Source organism: Ochotona princeps, chromosome 2 (assembly GCF_030435755.1).
Source record: "Ochotona princeps isolate mOchPri1 chromosome 2, mOchPri1.hap1, whole genome shotgun sequence".
NCBI lineage: Eukaryota > Metazoa > Chordata > Mammalia > Lagomorpha > Ochotonidae > Ochotona > Ochotona princeps.
This window is the reverse complement of record NC_080833.1, coordinates 132,375,083-132,401,484: the sequence shown is the minus strand read 5'-3', so window position 1 is coordinate 132,401,484 and position 26,402 is coordinate 132,375,083. Positions and strand designations below refer to the sequence as shown.

The 26,402-nt window shown below is 54.0% G+C and overlaps 1 protein-coding gene across 1 annotated transcript; it reads left to right on the top strand.

Annotated features, from left to right (window-relative positions):
• Positions 1 to 197: 197 nt before the first annotated feature.
• Positions 198 to 20,188, top strand: LOC101529259 (E3 ubiquitin-protein ligase SMURF1). Its single transcript, XM_058656928.1, is given in 18 exon segments — positions 198 to 204; positions 1,230 to 1,338; positions 2,302 to 2,435; positions 2,581 to 2,646; positions 3,830 to 3,905; positions 5,071 to 5,312; positions 5,903 to 5,962; positions 5,965 to 5,980; positions 7,095 to 7,241; positions 8,511 to 8,709; positions 9,954 to 10,057; positions 13,151 to 13,265; positions 14,469 to 14,647; positions 15,213 to 15,347; positions 16,034 to 16,157; positions 16,820 to 17,021; positions 18,600 to 18,675; positions 19,297 to 20,188. Coding segments are annotated over 18 exon segments (2,091 nt in total). The 3' UTR covers positions 19,397 to 20,188.
• The last annotated feature ends 6,214 nt before the right edge of the window (positions 20,189 to 26,402 follow it).

The window sequence follows — 26,402 nt, the reverse complement described above, 5'->3', positions numbered from 1 at the left end:
CTTGTGGGGGGTGATCCGCCTGTTGAAACCGGCTGCTCCTTGTGTAGCAGTTGGGGACCCATCAGCAGGGCGCCTGTTGCATTCCAGTGCCCCAGTGAGCTGGGCCAGTTGGGAGGTCTACCCTATTGATTGTTGGTACACCTCATTCCTCTTCAGTTAGGGCACAAACAGGATGCATTTGTTCCTCCCAGACTGACATGTACGGTCTGCTGCCGTGGGCCGAGTTTTCAGTATCCTCCCACTTGGTTCCTATGGGCAGTGTCCCCAGGACATTTTTGTAAAGCTGTGTGTATTCTCCAAGTCTTGCTCGTTACCGAGTGGCCATCCCTGGTTTGACCAATGTCCTCTCCTGGGGCATGCAGCCTCAGGGCTGCCTCCTCCACACACAGAAGTGATAAATCATGCCAACAGCTTTTGTCACTCCGTGGCCGGCCACACACAGTTTTCTCTGCCTCCCCTCCAGCATGGGATGTTGCATTTTGCTGGGTGAAGTGTTCTTAATTCAAATACAAATGGAGATAGTTTTCTATCAAATTGCTGCATTTGACTGAAGGTGTTGATCACATTTTAGAAAGTAAGCCACGGTGTGAAAGCTCTGTCATACAGAATCCCTTTTTGAAGGAAGGAATTGTTGCTTAAGAAACAAGGTGGTGCCTGCAGCCTTGAGTCTGCGCCCACCTCTGGTCTCCCAGGAAGGCTGCTCAGCTCCGGTGTGGTGGGATTCACACATGCACAGCCGGAAGCTTGGGCTCCGAGGCTCCGGCTGGGTAGTTGGGAAGCCCCAGAGTGGTGTCTCCCCTCCAGATCCGTCTCACAGGCTCTGCACCTTGCCTCCTGTCAGATCCCATAAACCTGTCTGATCCCTACTCTAGCACTGAGGAGTGTTTCCTGTTAGACTCGGGGAACACCTCCTTGCAGAAGTGAGACCACCTGTAGCTGGAATCTAGGGCACTGGCATAACTTCTACCTAAGAACAGTTCCAGACTTCTCTCCCTCGTGCAGTTAGCCTCCACTTAGTCATCATCCAGAACAGAAGTTTGAAGTTAACCCTATTTCATAGTTTGCTGTTCTCTCAATAGCTGAATGTGAAGGCATCCTGGCTAGTCACACATAGAAAGTAAAGTGGAAATTGCTTACTTTGCCAGTTGACTAACCCTTCACTGAGAGGATAGAAGGCACATGGGTCATCTTTGCCTGAAGGATCCACAGCATCATCCTGTCTCCTCCAGGGCTCCCCAACCCCTTTGCAAAGGTCGTCGTGGACGGGTCTGGCCAGTGCCACTCAACCGACACTGTGAAGAACACGTTGGACCCCGAGTGGAACCAGCATTATGATCTGTGAGTTGAATGTTCTCTGAGTCATTTGGGCTGAGGTAGGGAAGGGAACCTCTTACTTTTGCAAGAGAAGCACTAAAAGAAAAGACGAGGGTTGCTAGCTTTATTGGTTACAAAAATGAATTGCCAAAGCAATGTTTCTGTTGCCTAAGTACAGGATCAGGCCAGCGGGTGGTTTTGCATGCGGCGTTTTCATAGATTGCTAAGGTTTGTTTTTTTAGCTGTGATACTCACACTTTTCAAGCTTTTGGTCATTTTATCTGAGGGGCAAAAAAAAGCACTGTAGCTCAGGTCCCCTACATGCTGTTACATTTCGATGAACTCTTGAACCTTGTAGTTTTTATTAATTTTTATTTGAAAGGCAGATTTAGGGAGAGAGAAAAAGGGACAGACAGAGAGTTCTTTCAGCTGCTGGTTCACTTCCCATAGGGTTGCAGTGGTCAGAGCTGAGCCAGTCTGAAACCAGCAGCTTCTTCTGAGTCTCCCATGTGACTGCTGGGACCCCAAGGACTTGGGCCAGCCTCTGCTGCTTTCCTAGGCCATAAGCAGGCAACTGGATCGGAAGTGGAACAGCTGGGAGACACAAAGTGGCACTCATGGAATGCTGGCACTGGAGAAAGGAAATCAGTTTGCTATTCCACTGTGCTAGCCCCAACCAGTTGTGTTTATTAAGCCTGACTGGCAGAGATTCCTGACTGTGTCACCATCCTATGGAGCTGTTAATGTATAGTAAATCTGCTTTATGGGATTGTGATTATTACATGGTTGTGTACACTTGCTGTTACATACTGCATGTCATCCTCACCGCCAGCCCGCTGGAGCTGGTGGATATGTATGGACTGTCTCCTCACATGACACTCGGGGCCAGTGTTATTTTGTAAGGCTCCCAAAGTCATGTCAGCTAAGATGTCTGTGAGAAATCCTCGTTGAGAAGTCTCTTGAGTCAGAGGAATCTGTTCTTTGCAGGTACGTTGGGAAGACAGATTCTATAACCATCAGCGTGTGGAACCACAAGAAAATCCACAAGAAGCAGGGAGCTGGCTTCCTGGGCTGTGTGCGGCTGCTCTCCAACGCCGTCAGCAGGTTGAAAGACACCGGATGTAAAGGCGTGTTGCTTGTCTGCCTCTCAGTGCAACCGAAGGAAGCTTCTGGGACATTGGTTGTTGTTGAATGCCGAATACAGAATTCCTGCCTCCCTCCTTAGCTACCTTTCCTTGGGTTAAGTTTTGAATTATTTGTTTGCAGACCAGCGTTTGGATCTATGCAAACTAAATCCCTCAGATACTGATGCAGTCCATGGCCAAATAGTGGGTAAGAACTTTCCCATCTGTATACAAAGATGCTTTCAGAGACCTTAATGTTGGGTTCTTGGTCACTGAGAGGCCTCAAGTCCTGACGATGGTGACGGCGCACATGTGGGCCATCTCTGCCCTTCTGGGCGGTCCTTATTTTCTCTCCCTTCCTCCTGTCATTGAAAGTGGAGTTAATGTGACACCGACGCAGAAAGATAGCGGGTTGTTTCCAGTGTCACCATAAACACTTATTGTAGGGTAGTTCATCTCAGGATGGTGGCCACATATGCAGGAGTGGGGCACAGTTTCTTCTGGGAGACCTGATAAAAAGCACAGACCATTTGTGGAGAATCGCACGTAGCACCATCTTCAGTCAGAGGGCTGCATTGCTTAGAATGAAAACCTAAAACGTGTTGCCCTTGCCAGCGGACTAGAGGCAGCTGTGGAGAGGAACTGCCTGCTCAGTGGCTTAGACCCATTTCATTAGTGTTTGAGGGTACTCAGTGTTAACTGTAGCTTTGCGAGGAGTCAAAGGCAGCAGCATCTCAGCAGCCACTGGAATGACAGGCTCCATGACCTCTAGGCCTTCTCTTAACTAGACTGGACCCACGCTAAAGGAGCAGCAAGGCTGCGTCCCAGAAGCCAGTGTGGTTTCTTTTTGCTTTTGTGCAAGAGCGTTTCGGCAGGAGAGTGGGCAATGGAATTCAACTTTATATCTATTGTTGTTTATGATAGAGAATTAATATTTTGATTCTCATCTAGACTTTGCAGATCTTAAAAGTGTCCCCCCCCCCAAAAAAAAAGTGTTTCCCATATCTTTGTTAAGCTATAAGTCAAAGTCTACTTAAGAGACAAGGCCACTGAGACTTTTATTTATGGAGAGTGTAAGAAACACAACACCCTGTCCTCCACACTTTTTTTTTAATTATACAGTTCCACAGGCTCAGGGATTCCCCCCACCCCACCCCTTATACATTCGAAAAGCATGTCCCGATTTACCCATCCGTGGTGGTGCCCTTTAAAAGCCTCGGGGGGAGGGAGGGAAGGAGGGGGAGAGAAGGGTAGGGGGGGGTGTGTATGCTTGAGAACATGTTCCTTCTTATTTGATTCTGCCCATCAATTGCGAATGTACAACAGCTCACTGTATTACAGTTGCAGAAACATCACTGGATTTTAACACAAGCTATTCTTTTCTGTTTTAGTCACTTTACAGACTCGAGACAGGATAGGCCCTGGCGGGTCCGTGGTAGACTGCAGGGGACTGTTGGAGAATGAAGGGTAGGTATGACCATGGCGGTGTGAGGGCCGGGCTCTGCTGCCTTAGGGCCAGCCTGGGTCACTCCGTGGGCCTGCAAATGTGCTGCCGGCCTGTAGTAGGAGCTGTGAAGGCCACTGGGAGGGAGCCCAGAGGAGGCCAAGAATGGGATCATTTACATAGCCATATGGATTATAACGCGACTTGTAGCATCCCAAATTGGTTAAAAATCTGGGAGTTCACAGTGACACTTGGGGGACAGCCCATAGGCCACCCCTTACTGAATGGGTCACAGGTGTTAGTCCCTGTGGATTTCTGGCAGAGGCACCACTCCCAGCAGAGATGAGCTCACCTTCCCAGGTATCCTGGGAATTCAGGGATGAGGAATAGGTCCCACAACTGCCAGCAGATGCTGTAAGCAACACTCGGAATGGGGCACCCCAGGACACTTGACCCACTGACCTCAGATCCTCTGCAGGACCTGGAGTTGCTCTAGGTGGCATGAGAGACATGGCTGCCAAGAGCAGCGTGCAGGCTTCACATGCGGGGCCTGGCTGATGAGACTCTCGAACTGGCTCAAACACCGACCGCCACTCGGGGACTTTGAAAGATGATCATGCGTTGTTTTAGTGAAGACAGTAGCGAAAGTCCTTCTACTTTAGATCCTTATTCTCAAATATTACACTGAGATGATCAGGCGTTGGGATTGCCCTCCAGATAAGCCGGCGGATGGGAGGAGCTGGAACAGTGGTGATGTTAGCCCCTCATCCTGGGTGTGGATTTAGCATTTTTTAATGTAAGAGATTTTATTTTTAATAAAATATTTGCTTACAAGAGAAAATAGCCTATTAGAGGCAATTGCCTTCACATTTTGAAAGCACCTGAAGTCACAGTAGTATTTTAAATAACCAGGAGTCGTATTAGAGAGTAAAATACAAAGGGAAATGGAGTTTTTGGGTTTAAATTAAGAACAATGCAGTGTCATCTCCCAGGCTTCTATTGGGGCAGGGTGGGTTTCCTGTCATCCCTGAGCCCTGGCCAAGAGTGAGACCACTGGCCCTTGTGTCTGGTGCCCTGTGGCCACACGTGTCTAACTGGGGCGTCCTTGGGGATGGAAGATGTAGGCGCAAGCTGGCAACCTCGGTCCTCACACAGTGCTCCATTGCCTACTGGGCTTCTCCCTCCCAGAACCGTGTACGAAGAATCGGGGCCTGGGAGGCCACTCAGCTGCTTCATGGAGGAGCCAGCCCCGTACACAGATGGCCCCGCGGCTGCTGCTGGTGGAGGAAACTGCAGGTTCGTGGAGTCCCCAGGACAAGATCAAAGACTTCAGGCACAGCGACTGCGAAACCCAGAGGTGCGAGGATCGCTCCAGATGCCCCAGAACCGGCCGCACGGCCACCAGTCCCCAGCACTGCCCAAAGGCTACGGTGAGCGAATGCCCTCTGCTTGCTCTCAGAGCACGTGTGTCTGACTAAGCCATGGTGGTAGCGCACACACCTCTACTGCCGAGGTTGGTGCGGTGGCGGCAGGAGGCAGATGGTGACCGATGACCCACCCTTGAGTGCTCAGCACTTGCCGGGATTTCATGAGATCTCCTATATTCCAAAAGAAGTGAACATCAAAGAGAATTGCAGTGGTGGGCACCGCGCCAGGCGTCTGTCAGGGGGTGCAGCATGGGGCTTGGAGTGAGCCACAGAGAGAACTATGACAGCCTAGGCAGGGCTGATGGTCCCAGCAGGGAGAGCCAAGGACGAGCTTCATCCCAGCTGGCGGCTGTGCCCGAGGCATCCCTACCAAGGTGGTGGCTGGTGGGGCTAGGGCACGGGCAGCTGAGACGTGCTTGGTTCCTGAGATGGGGCTCAGACCCCATAGAGACGGGCTGAGGTGAGCCGCAGCTTTTTCCTGCTCATCTTTATGGCTTTAAAGAACATTGAAAGACGCTTAGTATCTGTGTGATGGTCACCAGAGGATCATGACATTGAACTTGTTTCATTGTCTCCCCTAATTTCTTGTGCAGAACAAAGGACCACAGTGCAAGGGCAGGTTTACTTTTTGCACACACAGACTGGAGTCAGCACTACCCCCGGATACCAAGGTGGGGTTTCTGAAAGGCACTGGCGTGAACGCTCACATGTGAAACTAAAAACATGAGTGAACAAAATACATGGATGTCTGGGATTTGCTTCTGCTAAATTGGGGCCGGGGTGGGCTTGGAGGGACATCTGTAGCAAGGTTGACCATGAGATGGTAGTTGTTAACGGTGATCAGCTGGTCTCATTACTGTAAATGCTTGAGGTTTTCCATACTACTGAGCTGAAGAAGCAACGTGGAAATTCCATTCTCTCTTCTACTTCAAGGTACCTGTTGCCTAGTGCCTTGGAGGCCCTTGCCGGGGGCAGACACAGCTTTCTCTCCAAGGCCTCTAGCTGAGCTCAGCTCAGACAGACTCCTGCCCCACTCCATAACAAAGAGAAGTTGCCTTTTATTTTGCTTGTCCCACTCCCCCAGGCTAGCATTTAGTAAGGCTCATTTTATTTTTAGTTGTAATTGGTTTCATTTGAGAATTGGCCTCGTGTCTGTGTGGACTTCCCAGTGTATGCTGTATTTACAATTCAGTGTCTATGATTAGAGTGGACATATTACCTGCAGATGGATGAATAAATGAATGAAAGCAAACAAGTGAACAAATGAGGTGTTTGCAGGACCCACTGGGCCTGGAAAGGGTGGGCCTCTGTGCTGGTGGGAAGCTTCTTGATCAGAAACACAGCGTGGCCATCTGACCAGGATGAAAATACTCCACAAAAAGCCAGCTCCAAAATGAGACCACCTTGTGCTGGTGCGGCTGCCAAGCACCAGGAGTGTTTGAGTGCCTGCTAATCCTTCCCTCCTGGGCCTTGCGCTCTCCAGAAACGGGAAGACTGCTTTCAGCTGCTGTCTGCTTCCAGGCAGTTTCTCATAGCATGCAGACACTTGCCACGATTCGGACTCTTTCCTATAGTGTGTGTTGCTGGAGAGACCCTGTTCCCTGCCCTCGGTCACCAGCTTGGAAAGTCCTGTTGTGGTCTGTAGGCTGTTCCTCTCTGTGTCACGCAGGCCTGGGCCCTGCAGCCTCGCTGGGGACCTCTGGGGCCCCAGGCACCTCATCGAGATGTTCTTCCTACGTGCTCGCTTGGACAACCCTCTCTGTGTCTTGTGTTTTGTTTTGTTAGAGACCTTAACAGTGTGAATTGTGATGAACTCGGACCACTGCCTCCAGGGTGGGAAGTGAGAAGTACGGTTTCAGGAAGAATATATTTTGTAGACCATAATAACCGAACAACTCAGTTTACAGACCCAAGGTTACACCACATCATGAAGTAAGACTTTTTAAATTTTTCCCTTTACAGTTCAGTGGTTTTCTGTGCTAATGTTTTTCTTTCTTCCCCATATTGAAGTTGGACAAGAAACATGAGCCAAAAAAAAAGAAGCCTCTTATTTGAAGCTCAATTGTATATGTCAGCCTTTTTAAAAGATGTATTTATTTCCATTTGGAAGGCAGTTAGAGAGAGGGAGACACAGAGAGATCTATCCATGGTTCACTCTCCAGGTGACCACAGCAGCTGGAGCTGGGCTGATCTGAGGATAGGAGCCAGAAGCTTCCTTGAGATCTTCCAAGTGGGTGCAGGGATCCAGCACTTAGTCCACCCTCTGCTGCTATCCTAGGCCGTAAACAGAGGGCTGGATCAGAAGTGGAGCAGCCAGGACTCAAAGTGGTGCCCATGTGGGATACCGGCAATGCAGGTAGAGGCTTAGCATGTTACACCACGACACGACCCTGGCTCAACAATTCAAAATGCTGTGTTAAACTTAGTAGTGCTGAGGCCAGATGATGCAGCCATCTGAAATTCACAACGTTAGGTGATGGTGTTAGGCAGCTTCCCCAGCAGCATGTGAAGAGAGGCATGGCTGTAGACTGAGAGGGAGGGTTCTCCTTAGTGTCTGTAGAGCACCTTCTAGAAGGTCTGGCCATAGTCAACGCTGCTCCTGCCAATCCCAGGTAACTCGGGGCTGGGAATGAGCTTGACCTCTGAAGGAAACATCCCACGCAGCTCCTCTAACTGGGCTGATGTGAGCAGAACAGACACCCCGCCCTCTGTCACTCCGCTCCGTCCTTTTGCTTTACGGTGGGTTGGTGCCCAGGGAGCGGGCTCGGGAGGCTCCTGGTGAGCAGGACGAGGGTGGCCGCCAGCATCCTGCTGCCTCCCTCTGCTCTTGATCCTTCTCCCTGCCTCCCATCGACTGCACTTCATCTCCACAGCCAAGGTACGTTTCCCAGTGCTTTGGCCCATCTTGCCTGACCTGACAGGTGCAGGACAGGTGACGGCCATTTCCACCTTGATGTGTAGCAATAATGACTGTGCAAAGTGTTAGGTAGATGCAGAGCATCTCTGTGAATGTGCTCCAGCTCCAGGTCTGTGCTCACGGGGCCGTCAGCCGTTTTGGTCCATCAGGCCTGGTGATTCTGTCCTCAGAGGGAACACCCCGCTTGGGTAATGAGCTCGCTCCCTGGCCGCTGTGGCCCAGGGTGCTGCTGGGTGCTCCTGGGCCACTGCTTGTGAGGTGACCTTGCCATGCCCCTTCTCTAGTCACCAGTGCCAACTCAAGGAGCCCAGCCAGCCACTGCCCTTGCCCAGCGAAGGCTCGGGAGAAGATGAGGAGCTTCCAGCCCAGAGACATGAGCGTGACCTCGTCCAGAAGCTCAAAGTCCTCAGACACGAGCTCTCGCTTCAGCAGCCCCAAGCTGGTCATTGCTGCATCGAAGTTTCCAGAGAAGAAATATTTGAGGTATGGAGTGGAGTGTGGGAACGTGGACATGGGCTCAGCCCTGCGGAGAGGCCTGGGCTGATGGGCGCGGACTCCATTATGCATGGTGTTGTCCTCTGAACCCCTTTCCGTTTGGCAGTTGAGGTGTTGGTTTTATGACACAATGAAATAGTGTGAGTCCTGGCCAGGGCCTGTGCAGCTCCTCCTGCAGTCACCTGGAAGGGACACAAGGCCAGGGGCTGTGGAAGCGGGCACCAGCTCACAGCGGGAACCACCTGCTCTGCGCTGTGTGTGGTGTGAGTTCCTGCAGTCTGCCCATGTGTCTACCAGCCAGGACACTTCCTGCCCAGGAGCCGTGAACAAGCAGGTGGTTTCCCGGAAGGCCTCAGACCCTTACACAGCATCCCTGTGGCAAAGGGGACCCCACAGGAATTCCTCAAGAAAAGAAGACCAGAAAATCAAACCCCTGCTGTGTGGGGCCATGACCTGCCCTCCTTGGAGACGTGGGTGGAGTCTGCAGATGGGTGCTCAGGAGGTGGCCCGGGCTCTGCAGGTGCTGCCACAGGGGAGTGGGAGAAGCCAGCCAAATGTCCTATGGCCCATTGAGCAGACTCTGAAAGGAGCTGAAAAATTGGGAGTTTGCTGCCAGATCCTTTCTCCTCATCCCATGTGGGCAGAATGTGGCCTCTGGTAAATGTGAAACTTGGAATCTTACCTGCCTGGCCACTGGAAACACCTGCAGACACTTGAGCAGCTTGCCCTTGGGACGATGTGTCTGTGACAGTGTGGGCTGGCAGGAGCTGTGCCAGTCCCAGGCATGCTGCTCTGTGTGCCCTTGAAACCTTGCCTCCCTTTTTGACTCACTGGAAATGTGCTGGGCGTCCCAGGTTCCACACCAAAACAGGCCCCAGGATTCTGTTAACATTTATTTTTGACTGGCATCCTCAGTTTGGTTATGACACTTGAGCTGTCTGTCAAGCACAGCACAATGAACCGACGGGGAGACAGTGCTAGCAAGCAGGGCACGGCTGTCCTTGGGCCTTGGTTGTTTTGCCGAAGGCAGCTCCGGGTCCTTCAGGCCTGGTGCTGCTGGAACTGTTCTGTTGTCTCGAGGCAAGGGTGCGGGAATGTGCTAGATGGCAGATAAGCCCAGGAGCCTGACAAGGCTCACCTTGTATCAGATGCTTCTCTTTCATAACGGGTCCCCATTATCCAGAGCTTCTGGAAGGATTACTGTCCTTTGAGACTTTGTCTTCTTTATACAGGAGTCTTATCGCCAGATAATGAAGATGCGACCAAAAGACTTGAAAAAGCGCCTGATGGTGAAATTCCTGGGGGAGGACAGCCTAGACTACGGCGGGGTGGCAAGGTGAGTCCTTCATCCTGCCTCCCGCATGGAGTTCAGTAGAACTATGGCAACACCTTTCTTTTTTCTTTTATGATTGATTGATTGATTTGGAAGGCAGAGGGAGAGACAGAGATCTTCCGTCCACTGGTTCATTACTTCAGTGGCCCTAGTGGCTGGATTTGGTCCAAAGCCAAAACCTGGGCGCTTCATCCAGATGCCCCTGTCAGGTGCAGGGGACCGAGACCTTGGGCTATCGTCCACTGCTCTCCCAGGCCATCTGCAGGAAACTGAATCATAAATGGAGCAGCTGGGACACAAACCAGTGCCCTTATGGGGGTGCCAGCACTGCAGGTGTTGGCTTAACTCACTATACCACAGCACTGGCCTCAATGAATTATTTCAGAGAGAGGCTGCTTGCCTCTTTCTTCCTGGGCACAGGCCAGCAATCCATTATTGATGTCCCTGAGGCTGTCACAGCCTGCTGTGAGTGCTGACCTCAGCTGTTCTGGAATAAGATTTTTTTTCCAGAGATTTTATGTTTATTGAATTTACATTCTTTTTCTCAGATGTACAGAGAGAAGGAAAACAGAGGGAAAGATCTTCCATCTCCTGGTTCACTCTTCCAAGTGGCTACAATGGCTGGAACTCAGCCGGTCCAAAGCCAGGAGCTTCTTCTGGGCCTCCCACACGGGTACAAGGTCCCAAGGCTTTGGGCTGTCCTCGACTGCTTTCCCAGGCCACAAGCAGGGAGCTGGATGGGAAGTGGGGCAGCCTGGACACAAACCGGCGTCCATACGGGAGCCTGGCACATGCGCTGTGAGACAGCACCTGCTGGCCGGGCCACCTGCCTGCTCCAGTTAGGTCTGTGGTTCTGTGGCTCCTGTCGCTTCCCTCTCTGCTTCCTCCTGTGTCTTTTCGTGATGTCCCCTAATCAACATGATGCTGGAGTGGAAAACTGCGGGGAGGCCTTGCCAGGTCACCTGCTGCGTGGTCTGGCCACCACCCTTGTGTCTGAACAGGATTACACTTAGAATTGTAGAGGAACAGGCATGACACAGTAGCCTAGCGCCTGAAGTCCTCACCTTGCACGTGCTGGGATCCTATATGGGCACCAGTTCTAATCCTGGCAGCCCCGCTTCCCATCCAGCTACCTGCTTGTGGCCTGGGAAAGCAGTCGAGGACAACCCAAAGCCTTGGCACCCTGCACCCACGTGGGAGACCTGGAGGAAGCTCCTGGCTCCTGGCTTTAGATCAGCACCATTCTGGGTGTTGTGACTGTTTGGGGAACTTCCTCTCTGTCTCCTCTCTGTATATCCAACTTTCCAAGAAAAAATTTTTTTAATCTAGAATTGTAGAGGAACTCAGATGACATTGTACATGGTACTGCAGAAAGTCTGTTCAAGTGGGCTCCAAAGAGGTTTATTTTATTGCAGAAACTTGAAATCTACTTTTTTTCTCGCACGCACTTCACATAAACATTTTGCAGACCCCTGTGTCATGTATCTAGTTGCCATGCAGTGTGAGAATCTGAGCTGGCCAGGCTTCGTGGCAGTCATTTCCGTCCGCGCTCTCTTGCCTGTCTCGTTAGCTCTTCTCTCACCATGTCCAGGACGGACGGAAATGCATCCTTGCCTCACTCGGGCTCATGCTGAATTTTTGCTTGTCTGTTAATCACTTCCTGTCTAGACAGTTGTGCGTCCTTGGCTTTGTTGCAAAAGGTTCTTCTCCAGTCTCAGTTCCCAAACCTGGGGGGATCAGAATCCCGTGGGTGAAGACTCTCCAGCCGGGGAACTTGGTGGGGTGGACACAGAAGCCCTGCTCACGGCCTGTTCTGTGGCGTGAGCTGCGCAGTGTTGTGCAGGACTTGTAGCTTTGTTTTGTTCATCCTAATCCCCGCAGTCTTCTTGGACAGATGGTTCTACGTTTGTGCTTCTCCTCGCCTGTTCTGTCTCATTTCTGTTTGAAAGACTAACAATTGCAGAATAAGACTTGGGGCTACTGTCTTGATGTGTTTACCGACCAAACAGCATTTGCCAGTTTGAGCTGGCAGAGTGAGAGGCTGCTTGCAGCTCTGGCACTGGTGCTGTGGCACTAGCACCCCAAACCTGCCCCCTGCAGCTGAACTGCTCAGGCATTGAAGGACTTCACAAAGCAGATTCAAATACTCCTAGAGTTAATGTTTTTAAGTTACATAAGTGATAGATGTTTATGTTGGAAAAGGAATGTAAGAGAACATTAAGGTGAGCACGCCTTGGTCTGTGGCTCAACAGCCCTGCCACTTCTCAGATATGAAGGTTTCCACCTCATACGGAGCATTTTCCTGTAGAAAATGGTTTCTGAGCAGTGAGGTGGTGGGGGCAGAAAGAGAGGGAGATGGAGGAGGCAGGTGAGCCACCTGCTGGCTCACTCCTCAGATGCCTGGGACAGCTGGCGCTGGACCAGGTTGAAGCCCAGGGCCAGAAGGCTAGCTGAATGACCAAGATCCAAGTGCTTGGGCCTGCGCCTGCTGCCTCCCAGGGTCTGCACTCACAGGTGGCTGGACTCGAAACTGAACCCAGGTAGTAGTACAATAGTAGTCGTTAGACCAGATACTTGTCCCATCCTGTGGAAAATTGGTAAACCGCAACCAAGAAGAAGAAAGCCTGACAGTGAACCAAGAACCTCGCATGCAAGTTAGCCACTCATGTTCTCAACTCAGGCTGCCTGCTGACCACTTGGGTCAGCTCAGAGCATGCCGTTAGCAGTGGCACCTGGTGCATGGCTTTGCCAAGTTTGGAGAGCAGCAAGTGGAGGTGTGGGCAGGGAGCGCATCTCTGACTTGGTTGCCATCCTGGTCCCACACAGCTAATCCCCGCCCACAGATGTAGAAGGGTGGGTCACTTGGGGCAGTGGGCAGTGGGTATGAGGGACCAGGTATTGTCAGGTGGTTTCTGGAGCTTTTTCGCATTGCTGTGGGTTCCCCCTGGGCGTATCTGTCTAGTCTGTGCCCTCTCTGTCCCCGCAGACTGGGGCCCCATTGCCTTTACACCCTGGGTCTTCCAGGGCAGATTGCCGGCCCCATCAGGATGGGAAGCCAGAGCCTGCCGTGGCCCTGAGGTGTGCCTGTCTTCCTAGGGAGTGGCTTTATTTGCTGTGCCATGACATGCTGAATCCGTACTACGGGCTCTTCCAGTACTCGACGGACAACAGCTGCCTGCTGCAGATCAATCCTGACTCCGCCATCAACCCCGTGAGTGCAAGGCAGGGCAGGCCTGCAGGCTGTGGGCGAATGCCAAGGCTCTCTGTGTGCCACTCGCTTCTCGGCTGCCTCGGGCAGCCTCACCACAACCTGGAGGGTGGAGGGCAGACAGCGAATGGCAATCCAAGGCAGCATGGGGGTTCAGTGCCCAGCTGCTGACCGAGCTGTCGCTGTCTGCAGTCAGTAGGGCCATGGTTCCTTTGTGGGTCTTTCTGGCCACTGACAGTGGCTGGGACATGAGACCAGCATGGCAACCTGGGCTGGCTCTTGGGCCACTGTATCAGCACTGTGCCCAGGGCACAGCCAGGTGGGAGGAGCCTGTTACCAGTGTGGACATGAAGGGACGGCCAAGGGGATTGGAAGTTCCAGGGACAGGGGGTCGGGGGTGATTGTTGGCTCACACTTGTTTCTTCACTCTGCACCCCTTTTTTCTCCGGGCCTCCCATTTGTCCATTGTTCTTGTGGGATGGAGGAAGATGACAGAGAAGCAGGCTTTTCGCTCCCGAGCTCTCGGAGAGCAGTGAGGAGAGGCAGGGCCGGCTTCCCAGCATGTGGTGGCACAGGGCATGCCGTCCTGCACTCTCTGCCCTCGTCAGCTCTAATTCACAGAAATGTTTGAGCTAGGTGCTCTGCACCAATAATAATAATAATAATAAAATAACAATAGTAACAGCCTAACCACCTATCTGTTTCTGCAAGGCTGAGTGGCAGGATTTCTTACTGCTCGTTCACTCTCCAAATGCCTACCAGCTTCCAGGTGAAACCAGAGCCAGGAGGCAGAAACTCCGAGGCTCAGGTGGGAGCCCAGGCTCGTGAGCCATCGCCTGCCTCCCAGGCACATTAGCAAGGAGCTGGGTGAGAAGCGGAGCATCCGGGGTTGAACCTACATTTTGGTATGGAATGCAGGTGCATTGACCAGTGGCCGAGTTCACTTTGCCATGAGAGCCCCCTGGGTGTCACAGTTTAACCTGCTCACCTGAGTTACTTAGCAGTTCTGAAGAGAGGCTTGCATAGACCAGAGGCTCGTTCTGCATTGTGGCTGCCTCACTGTGTTCTGTTTCATTCACCATAAGCACAGCCCATGCATCACTGAGTCCACCCTTGGTTGCCTGTGGGACAGTGCTTGCAGGAGCCTGGAGAAGCCATGGGAAGCCTATGCCCTAACTCACTCCTGTCCTCTGGCGCCCCCTCCAGGACCACTTGTCTTACTTCCACTTTGTGGGCCGGATCATGGGCCTGGCTGTGTTCCATGGACACTACATCAACGGGGGCTTCACGGTCCCCTTCTACAAGCAGCTGCTGGGGAAGCCCATCCAACTGTCTGACCTGGAGTCGGTGGATCCCGAGCTGCATAAGAGCTTGGTGTGGATTCTGTGAGTACTGACTCAGCTCAGCATGCTCAACTCCAAACAAGACTGATTCCCGTGTGGAGTACCAGCTTCCCAAGCACTGGCTCAGCTCCATAATGTGCGTGTGTGTGTGTGTGTGTGTGTGTGCATACACATGCATATATTCACACCTGCATACACAATTCAGAAGGGTTGTAGGAAAACTCAATGCAAAGATGAGAGGTTTTCGGGTGCTTGGTTTGTTCCTCATGTGAGGCATACAGGGGGCAGGATGGGGACTTACCCACAGAAAACTCCTTGACCCTGCCCTGTCGCCTGTGTTGGTTCCTGATGCACTGGGGGAAACTGCCCTGCTGGGTGCGGAAGGGGGTGTCTGCTGGGGGCTCCTGCCCCGACCTCCCTGGACTGTCAGCTCACCTATGTCAGTCATGAAGTAGTGGAGACAGCAAGACCTGGGCACTGTCCTCCCATCCTCACCCAGCCTTGGCACCCCAAATATCTCCCCATGCTGGGTGGTCCCGTCAGTGCTCCCCTCACTGCTTGGTGGTGGCCGGACCTCACTGACCATATCCCTGGGCTCCTCCCACAGAGAGAATGACATCACGCCAGTCCTGGACCACACATTCTGCGTGGAGCACAATGCCTTCGGGCGCATCCTGCAGCACGAGCTAAAGCCTGATGGCAGGAATGTGCCCGTCACTGAGGAGAACCAGAAGGAATATGTGGGCCCGGCGGTGTGGCCTAGCGGCTAAAGTCCTCACCTTGAATGCCCCAGGATCCCATATGGGCGCCGGTTCTAATCCCGGCAGCTCCACTTCCCATCCAGCTCCCTGCTTGTGGCCTGGGAAAGCAGTTGAGGACAGCCCAATGCATTGGGACCCTGTACCCATGTAGGAGACCCGGAAGAGGTTCCTGGTTCCCGGCTTTGGATCTGCGTGCACCGGCCGTTGTGGCTCACTTGGGGAGTGAATCATCGGATGGAAGATCTTACTCTCTGTCTCTCCTCCTCTGTGTATATCTGACTTTGTAATAAAAATAAACCTTAAAAAAAAAAAAGCAGGAATACGTGGGGTAATGGCGGCAGGTCACCTGTAGACATGGCCTGGGCAGCTCCTTGGTGGGGCCTGGTGGGTGGGGGGGACCAGGTGGTGAGCCCAGGAGTGAACAGGCAGTCTGGGGTTGAGCAGCACGCAGGCCGGGGTGTGCCGTGCAGCTGCAGGTTCAGCCTCCCCTGCTGCTTCCTGTGGGGAATCAGGAGTGCCCGTGCTCAGTGTGTATGCCCACCCCTCTGTCAGCAGGGCGGGGGAAGGGCACAGGGGCTCTCAGCCAGCAGGTCTGCCCTGTTGCAGGAAGGGTGTTGCCCACGGTCACTAGTGGGGAGGGGGCAGCTCTGACCTGTGGCTGTCCCTACAGGCTGTACGTGAACTGGAGGTTCATGTGTGGAATCGAGGCCCAGTTCCTAGCCCTGCAGAAGGGCTTCAGCGAGCTCATCCCACAGCACCTCCTGAAGCCATTTGACCAGAAGGAAGTAGAGGTGCGTGTGCCACACGCGGCCAGCAAGGCTGTCAGGCCTGCCTCCCCGCCTGCCCTGGGAGCTTTGGGAGCACTCAAACGCCTGGCAGAACGTGCCAGGCTGCAGTGCTGTGGGTAGGAGAGCATCTCTTGGCAGCAAGCAGTCCGGAGCTTCTGTGGAGGTCATTCAGGGTGTTGGGGGCTTCTGTCTTCGGGGTCTGGGGTGGAATAGTTATGGTTGTCACAGTCCTTGTGCCACAGCCACGGTGGGCGCTCTCCCGAGCCGGGTAGCAGCCCCGGAGTAAACATTGTCAACAAGTCTTGGAGGCTGCTCTGCTGCCCCTCCCCATGGAGCTGACGGTCACCCCCTGTGGCTCTGAGACCTGGGAGACCTGGGAGACCACGGGACTGCCACCCATAGTTGGGTCTTTGATGTCACATTCCACCATGTGGCGAAAGCTGCAGCCTTGGGCTCTGACGCCACCTCTGCAGCTGTTCCCACAGACCCCGGGTGGCAGCAGGCAGAGGCCTTAGGCTCCAGGCCCTGGAACCCTGTGGGTTTCTGCCTGCCACCATACTTACCCTGGGAGCCAAGGTCTCGGCTGCTCCCCTGGACTGGGGCATGTGCCAACGCGGGCTCAGGCCCAGCTGCTGCTGGATCACTCAGCTTGGAACACTTTACAGCTGATCATAGGCGGCCTGGACAAAATTGACTTGAATGACTGGAAGTCAAGCACGCAGCTGAAGCACTGTGTAGCCGACAGCAACATCGTGCGATGGTTCTGGCAGGCGGTGGAGACCTTCCACGAGGAGAGGAGGGCGCGGCTCTTGCAGTTTGTGACGGGATCTACACGTATCCCTCTCCAGGGCTTCAAGGCTTTGCAAGGTGACTGACTTGTGTCAGGCGCGTGGTGTCCTGGGTGTGTCGGGAAGGGCTGTTTGACTGAAAGCTCCTCCAGGAAGCTTCCTTTTGGCATTTAGGTCTGTGGCGCCCTCACCTGGCAGGTGCCTTCTGTAAGCAGGAGTGGGATCCTCACCAAACAGAAGGGCACCCACTCCTCACGACTTCCACCAAGCCAAGGAGTGAACCCGGGTGAGGCCTCATACCTGTGGCTAGCAAGCAATGCTGGCACTAGTGGACAGGCCAAAGTGGGCTACTGCGGACCATAGCCCCCCTTGCTGAACTTGGCTTAGCGTAGACAGAGAAGTCCATGGAACAGTGGAATCCAAAGTGTGACTTTATTTTGTTGCAGAAACTGTTTTTCCATAGTATGAGGGGAATGCCTATTGTGAAAAGTTGCATGGATTTCACTCCCTCCTCCTCTGACCCCACTTTCCATGGCCTTTGAAGGGCCCAGCAGAGGTGTGCAAGAACCAGACACCCTGGTCTTGCAGACTGCCAAGGGGGTGGAGGGCTGTCCCAGCTCCCTGGCTTCTGCAGGAGTTCTAGGAGGCTTTAGGCTTGCCCCATCTGCTTGACCATCTGGCATGGTGACGCCTGGTGACTGGCCAAATGCTTTTGTTCTTTCTTCCTCTTAACCCAGCGAGCTGGCCAACTGGGAGCTGTCCTGCTTACATGGTGGGGAAATTGGGACCCGTTGGGATCATGGGACTCTATCGCTAAGGAAAAAATAGTGTGGTGGCAGCCGGGGCAGGACTCCAGAGTTTGTGTTATGATCTTGCTTTCTCATCACCTGCCTGACCTCTGAGCCTCAGCCAGCCAACCTGCTCCCAGACCTAGCTCCCTCTGTGGGAGTGACCCTGGCATAGAAGACAGATGCCCAGGGAGCCGTGAGCAGGGATGTGAACCAGGCACCCTGGAGAATTGGGGCTTGCAGAGTGTGACTGCGAGAATCCCTTCAGTGACCACAGAGAGCCTTGACTACCCTCCTACCCTGTGAAAGGAGGTAGGCTCAGCCTACTGCCCTGTCCTGACCCCAGCACTGCTGTATCAGTGTCACCTTATGATGTCATATGCCAATAATACAGTCACCTTATGGTGTCTCAAGTTTGTGACTGTGGTCTGTGATGGTCCCTCCCCAGCAACGTCAGCCGGGCAGCATCTCGGAAAGAACCTGCCTTGACTGTCCCTGTGCGGACATGAGGGTCACGGGTCACTGAGCCTCGGGGCCTCTCCAGCCTCGGGACCTGCAACATTGGCAGGCGGGGAGGTGCCAGTTAGCCCTGGCCAGGCCTGAGCAAGGAAAGGGCCCCAGTCCAGGGCATACAGTGTTTGCCCTTGGATATCCCCAGCTCCCGTTTGTGGTCAGGTGTGCTGAAGGGTTCTAGCTGTCTTTGCTGCTCCTGGGCTGTCCAGGCATGTTCTGAGCAGCCTATAGCCACCCTGGGTGTGTCTTCAAACCAGGCACAGGCTTCTGTTGCCATGTGGCCTCTATGACCCTGGGGACTGGGTGTCTGCCTTGGAAGTGCAGTGACTAGAATGTTCTACTGCAAGGTTCCACAGGCGCCGCAGGGCCCCAGCTGTTCACCATCCACCTGATAGACACCAACACGGACAACCTGCCCAAGGCACATACCTGGTAAGAACCCCGGGCCGCTCAACCATCCTGGGGGTGCTCACTCCCACCCTGTCCTGCTGCTTTCCGTGAACACCTTGTCTCATGTGTGTTCAAGGGGACAAGTACTCTGTCATGGGCCCTGAGGACACTGTCAAAGTCAGCGTGAATGAGTGTGCTGTGAGGGGCATGCTGGCTGCTGGTGCTGGGTCCCCTGGCTTAGGTCCACACCCGCCTCCACCGTCCAGGGCCTGCCTGGCTGCACATCCCTGTGCACACGCGGAAACTGCCATTTGTGGCTTGGGTTTGTTGCTCTTCACCTCATCTAACACTGCGGGGTCCCCAGTTTGCATCTTGAAGATGCCCAGGTCTAATACTGCATAGTACCTGAACATTGCGGGCTCAGGCGGGTTATCTGTTCTGTGGTTCAAGAATCTCCCTGCACTTCTTCCTCGGCCCCGCCAGTTGGCAGGAGCAGTGTTAGAGATCTCTTTGATTGTATGTGACTGACACTCAGCACTGGCCACAGTGGGTGTGGGGCTCCCCTCTGCCCCCAGGAAGGGATCACCTGCCTGTCCTTGCCCTCCGTGCCCTGCAGGGGCTGGCCTGGTGCAGCAGTGACTTGGGCCCTTTGTTCCTATCCAGCTTTAACCGGATTGACATTGTGCCTTACGAGTCCTATGAGAAGCTGTACGAGAAACTGCTGACGGCAGTGGAGGAGACCTGCGGCTTCGCCGTGGAGTGAGAGGCAACCAAAGGCACTGACTCTAGCTCACACCCACCAGCCCAGTGTCACCAGTGTGCGCCTCCTGCACAGCACGAGGCCCTGGGATTCCAGATAACCCAAGGGACATGGTTGTCTTTCCTCCTCCTCGCTGGGGGAGGGAGGGAAGGAGCAGGGACCTTGGTCAGTGGCTCCCCCCATGACCCCTCCTGGATAATAGTTCTCCTTTCCCTCCATCACCCATCAAATAAAACGTGGCCAGGCTTAGCCTCCGGCCTCGGTCACACAGGATGCTCTTCGGGGGTGGCCTCCGCCATAGCGCAGGGTCAAGCCCAGCTGACTGAGGGTTTGGTAGCGGGTGTCGTTCCTTCCACAGACAGCCCGAGGCCCCTTGTCCAGCCAGCAGCCGTGTGGATGGCACCTGAGCTCAAGCCCCCATTTCTGCCCTTGGGGCAGGTGGATTGCTAACTGCAGTCACTGGGTAACAGATGCTTGCTGGGTGTCGGCCACACACACGTCCCTGTGAGAGGCAAAGGTGTCTGATCCACTGGCACCGAGGCCGGGGGTTCTCTGCAGGGTGTCCTGGCTGGAAAATGTCTTGTGCACAGATTCCACTTTGCTGTGGAAGTGATCCCAGAGCCATCCACAGGTGGTCCTGGCGCTGTGCATGAACCAGCACTGACGGTGTTGCTTGAAGTATTAACGTGTATCTGTGGTCATTGCTGAGAGCTTAGCTAACACGATGAGGCTGTTACCATGGTTGCTGGTGTCATGCAGAGCAGCTTAGGAGCACTAATGATGATGTAGTCAGCCCAGAGGTAGAGTTTCACACAAAGTGGGGCGTGGATGTCACGTGTGATGACGGGAGACCACCATAGCCTCACCTGGCCCAGCAGCAGACAGGGGCAGTGACAGCTTCTACTAAATCCACTTGCCCATGCATCTTGTGTGTCCACAGGACGAGCAAGGCCAAAGCCAGGCTGTCCCCTGCGTTTCTAATCCATTTCCAATTTGCACAAAAGTTCAAACAGTATTTTCTTTCAGCAAAGCGGCTTGGTGTCAGCCCAACTTTCTTAGCAGACAGTAGCAGCCAGTTTCCCCTGGAAGGTTCTGTTTGCTGTTGTTTCTGAGCAGGGGTGGGGAAAAGTACAGGGTAGTTCATTTACAAAGACATTTTACTGTTCAGTTTGAGTTTGGCAGTGCACTGGGTGTGCACTGTGGGTCTGAGGCAGCTCAGGACGACCTGTGGGATGGCCACGCCTCTGTCCTGGCTGCTGTGGGACCTTCGGGCTGTGCCGGCAGCGCATACTGCCCCACTGCAGCCTAAGCTGGTTCTCTGCTTGACCAGGAAGCAGTTTGCAGTTCCATGTGGGGAGCTGTAGTGGTTGCAGGTGCTGCACTTTCCAGGGGAGAGGGGGCCCAGATAGGGTCTGATGTGGAAGGTTCCATCGTTCTGAAGTCTGGCCCTCTGCGGGCTCTGTTCCCAACTCTGCCTTGCCACAGCTGACTCACGGCGTGTCTCACTCACTGCGATGCTGTGCAGATGGCCTGGAAAGTGGCTCCAGTGCCTCTGTCCATCTCCCTTGGGAACTGGACGGGAAGAACCTACCTGCGTGCTGTAGGGAGGAGTGGCTGGGAGGAGCTGCTGAGGTGCGCCAGGTGCAGAAGGCTGCATCCTGGGGCTCCCAGCCTGCACAAGCCTCTGGGTTTGCCACTTCACCTGGCACCACTGTTGGCTGTGGGAGTCAGGCTTTTCCAGAGCTCTGGTTTACTCCTTTCCAAATAGACCTCTGCGCCTCCGTGGCTTAGACCTACCATGGTTTGGTCCTTTCAAATCACCACAAAGAACACACGGTGGCGAGCCACTGGTCCAAGCTCCTGGTTGCCCCCTTCAATGGGTCTCCGTGATCTCGCCTGCTGTGCCCTTCGTGGGCCCAGCTGTCCCACTGGCCCCCTTGCCTCTGCCCAGAGCTTCCAGGCCTGACGTATAGGCTTGCCCTCACCAGCGGTTGCCAGCCGACACTCAGGGATGCAGCGACCAGCGCTCTGCCAGCCTGTGGGTGGGGGAGGTGGCTGCTTGGGGCAGGATGCCCGCTGTCCAGGAGCTGGAGTCCTGGGGCTCAGTGGAGACTCTGCCCCAGGCCAGGGCAACCAATCCAGCTCAGCTGTGCGTGCCGCACCCAGGGCAGATGATCCTCCACCGAGAGGCCAGGAAGGCAGACATCTGCCCCTCCTGCAGCCAGGTGTGTGTCCCACGGCAGCCTTCCCGAAACATAGTATGAATTTTTAAAACTTTGCTTATTTTTGTTTCTCAACCACTTTATAATGTATTTTTAATTTATTTTGTAATGTCTTGTTTGTAAGTATTGTTGCTATCCTTGTTAATCTTCCCACTGTTTTTATTGCTGATTTATTTTGTGAAAGTTGTACACTAATGTTGTTTTACGTCAAAATCAAACATATTTAAAGAAATCATAGTTGTATTTAATGTGGAAACACAAAGCAAACAGTGACTGCACAGCAGGCAAGAGCCGGAGGTCAGGTTCATTTGGTTACATATGCAATAAACTCACAACTTTACACTGGCGGCGTCTGTCGTTCTGCCATGGAAATGAGACTGCCAGCTGCAGCTGGTGGCCAGCAGTACTGGGGAGTGTCTCGCGAAAGGCGTGGCACAGAATGTAGGAGAAAAAAAGATCAGCTAATGCCACGCCGCAGCACCATGGGCCTGTGTGCACGCAGGACACCTGGTCTACAAGCGCACCACGGGCCTGTGTGCACGCAGGGCGCCCGGTCTACACGCACGCACCACGGGCCTGTGTGCACGCAGGGCGCCTAGTACACATTCGCTTCTGCAGCCGCCAGCACTTGGTATACACCAAAGACGTCCTGCTGCCCGTCGTGATCTCGCTGGCCGTGGTCCCTTCTGTTCTGATTTTCTGCACCCATGATATTGCCATTCTCAGTGCCTCACTGAGGTGGATTTTTGCAGGGTGAATTTTCTGCTCCTGGATTCTTAGACTCAGCATGTCTCCGAGGCCCACCGTGCTGGAGCATATGCAAGAATGTCCCCTTAGTCGCCCTGTGCTGACGGGCTCTCAGGGTGGTGGCTTTCTTGTGTTGGTCTGACAAGGCCCTGGTGATGGTGTTGCTGAGACATGCCAGCCACTTGTAAGTATGGCAGGTGGCCTTCCATCTGGGGGCGAGCCCCATGAGCCCATTGCAGCTGCAGAGATGACTCCTGCCTCCCGGCGGCTTCTGTCCAGCAGTCTGCCCACTGTCGCAGCCTCCCAGTTGGCTGCAGGAAGCTCTCGGAGGCCTGGGGGGAGGGAGACGCCCTCCCTTCCCTAGGTAAACCCCACACAGAGGCTGGGCGGTATCCATGGTTTTCCTTGTCTGACATTGGTATCCGGGTCCTTGTGGCCATACGGGACAAGGTAGGAGGAGCCCTTCCGCTACATCTCTCTCTGGAAAAATCTGAGAACTGTGCAAATTTGTCCTGGGAGGTTGGCTAGAGTACAGGGAGCCAGCTGACCTCAGCTCTGCCTGAGTCTGTTTCCTTACTAGCTGCAGCTACATCAGGTCCTGGAAAGCATGTCTGCTCCTGTCGAATCGCCTTGTTCATGGGACTCTTGGAATCCTTTTATGTCCCAGTTCCACAGAGATCTTGCAAAGAGATCTTGCTGATCTCTTTGTTGTTGTTTTTTTGGAAAGGCAGATTTACTGAGAGGAGAGACAGAGAAGGACCTTCCGTCCACTGCCTCACTCCCCAGGCAGCTGCAGTGGCCAGAGCCGAGCCGATCTGAAGCCAGGAGCCAGGAGCTTCTTCCCTGTCTCCCACATGTGTGCAAAGTCCCAAGGCTTTGGGCCGTCCTCGACTGCTTTTCCAGGCCACAAGCAGAGAGCTGGGTGGGAAGTGGGGCTGCTGGGACAGGAACCAGTATCCATATGGGAGCCTGGCACATTGCAAGGCAAGGATTTAACCACTAGGCTACTGCACTAAGCCATTGATCTGGTTTTATGCTCGCTTATTTCTGCCAGCTTTGGATTTAGTTTGTTTCTGTTTATCTAGTCCCTGAGGGGTTATATTAGACTGTGAGATTTGAAACCAGCAGTACAGCCCTGGTCAGGCCTCTTCTGGGATCCATGACTGCTGTGTCACAGGAAGAGTGGAGGCTGGGCCCAGCCCCGCCATGGGCCACACACATGTCGGCTGCTGGGCCTGCAGCTGTCCATGCTCAGCACTGCTTTCCTGGCACCCATAAGTTTGATTGTGTTTCTTCATTTTCATTCATCTCCAGGTATTTCTAATTTTCCTTAGGATTTATCCTTTGATCTCCTGGCTGAGGGAGTTTGCTCGATTTTCACATATCTGAATTTCTTAGCTTTTCTCTGTGACAGCTTTCTAGCTTCACTCCCTGTAGTCAGAGGAAATACCCGTGTTTTCAGCGTTAGTGAGCTGAGCTTGCCACGTCCTCTGCTGCAGAACACCCCACAGGTGCTGGACGGCAGCAAGAGCTCGGCTTCTGGTTGTGGCTACTGCGGCCATTTGGGGAACGGGACATTTCAGTCTCTCCTAACTCTGCCTTTCAAATTTAAAAATAAATTAATTAAAGGCTGAGAGAGAAGAGCAGAGCTGCCATAGTTCACTCTGCAGATTGGTTCTGGGAGCTGCAAACTCAGTCCTGGTGTCCCGCAGTGGTGGCAGGGTCCTGTGAGAGTCCTGGTTCCCAGGCAGCAGTAACTGGGGGCACAGCGTGGACTGATGGGGTGGGGGGAGTGGCTGCCGGCACCCAGCCTGTGTACCACACTCCCAGCTCTGTGCCGTCTTAATCTGCTTCTCCATGAATGCGGAAGCCCCCGGGTGAGTGCTGTGTCGAGCTGGCACACGGTGTTGCTTGCTAAGGAAGTGAGCCCCCGGCACCTGTCTTGGCCTCGGCTTGCTGGAGCGTGGGATGCTGACTTCTGGTACTGCATGGCTGCGCCCCAGACATCAATCCTTTTCAGGAGGGGACTCTTAAGGTCTAACTTTGGGTTTCCAATTCTGTATTCAGATGTGGGGTCTGCACCCATCATTTCTTCAGATGGACCAGGGGAAGGGGCAGACAGCTCACCCTGCAGTTGCACAGCCTAGGCCTGGCGGGCTCTCTGCACTGGGCTGAGTCATGCACTCAGCTCCCTCTGCTGCACTCTGATCCTCCTCGGGCACCTGTACCCCGATTTCCACAGTGCGAGCATATTGAAGATAGAATTGCTCGAGTCTCACGTCTTCACTGCTCCAGTGACGCTTCCTGGAGGTGAATTCTGTTCCTTTGAACGTTTCTTCAGATTCCTTGTAATTTTGTTGTTGAAATACAGAGCATTAGGAAACTGAGCACCCCCAGCCAGTGGGGCAAGCGGGAACTTAGCACCAGCAGCAAGCCTGTGGTCACTTAACCCCGCTCTGAGCTTCTCTTCCTTTCCCTCACCCCTACATCTACAGCTGCTTCAAGTCTCAACTTCCCGGGCTAGGACCCCGGCTGAGGCGACCCCGGCCAGGTCGCTTCAGTGGTCCCTGTTCCCATGCCTGCCCTCCCACCATCTTGATGACTTTTGACTCATCTGCACCGTAGAAGCACAAAGCTGTTTCTGTGTCCTGGGCTCTGTCAGTCTGTCACGCATGCATGGGCTTGGACCTGGGTCCTTGTTGATCTGCCTTAGTCCACTGGGCTGCAACTCATAACTGGGTACTCCAGGGCAGCACACGGTCAGCAAGTTTCTCTTGCAGTTCAGCCACCTGGAAAGCCAAGGTCAAGGTGCTGGTGGCTTGGGACCTTGTGAGGAATGTCTTCCTAGGTCACAGCTGCCACTCATACTGCCATCAAGTCACGTGACAGGAGCAGGGAATGTGTCCCTGGGGCCTCTGCTGTAAGCCAATAACTCCATCCGCATTTCACACCTAATCCCCTCCTCAGCCCCGTCCCCTCAGGGTTTCACACAGCCCAGGGCTCACTTCCTACACCTCACACTCCCGGGAGCCCTCTTGGGAAATGCAGCCACAGTTGGCTCAGGGCTGGGGGAGTCGGGACTTGGCTTTGCTCACCCACAGCATCAGGTCACAGGAAGTTATCAGGGCGCGAAGCCAGGAAGCTCCTCAAGCTGTGCCGATGGGACAGTCGGCCGGGCCCTTGGGTGCTTGGCCTGCGTGGGGCTGGCAAGTAAACACAGATGCAGAACTGGCAGCTTGTTGGTCCAGACAAGCCATGATAGGCCGACCTGGAGGCATGGCAGGGCATCCTCTGGACAGAAGGGGAAGGAATGTCCAATAGGTATGGTGGTGCAGGGACCAGGCTGTGGTGCCCAGGAGGACCCATGTCCATCCTCCCGCAGGGCTGGCAGGGCCCAACCCTCAAGAGCTTCCACCCCAGTGTGCATCTGCCAGCCAGACCTTGTTCTGACACACTGCTCCCAGGGGCCAGTCCTTGGCTTGGCCAGGGCCCGAGAACAGCAGCTTCCTCTTGTGAAGCTGAACTCGTACACAGGCTTGTTGCTGCCACTCCCCCAACGGCCACAGTGACACATCACGTGCCCTCAGATTTCAGCCAAACAGCTGTGTCCGCTTCTGAAAAACAAAGGCAGGCCTTGGTCTCACCCACTGTGGAGACAGACACTTCAGCAAACCGACACTGCCGGAAACCGGAAGAAAAGATTCCAACTGAGAGAGTGAGCCTTCAGGCCCTTGTTCCCCCAGAGCGCAGTAACAACTAGAGAGTGGTGGAAACATTGACCGGTGCTCCGGCTGGAGGGCCCCAGCACCCAGGGAGATGCCTTGCTCTGTCGCGGGCCCATCTCCCCTGGCCCCACCCCATTCCCGCTCCCTTCTGCGAACACGGCACATACGAGTCCCGAGCTGCAGGTCACGTGCTGAAGAGCTCCGCTGGCAGCAGCCTGGAGGAGCAGCATGCGCTGGCATGCAGGACTGTGGATGGCAGGGTGCAATGCAGCAGCCACGGCGCCGGGAGAGGGTGGGGAATGCTCAGAGGAAAAC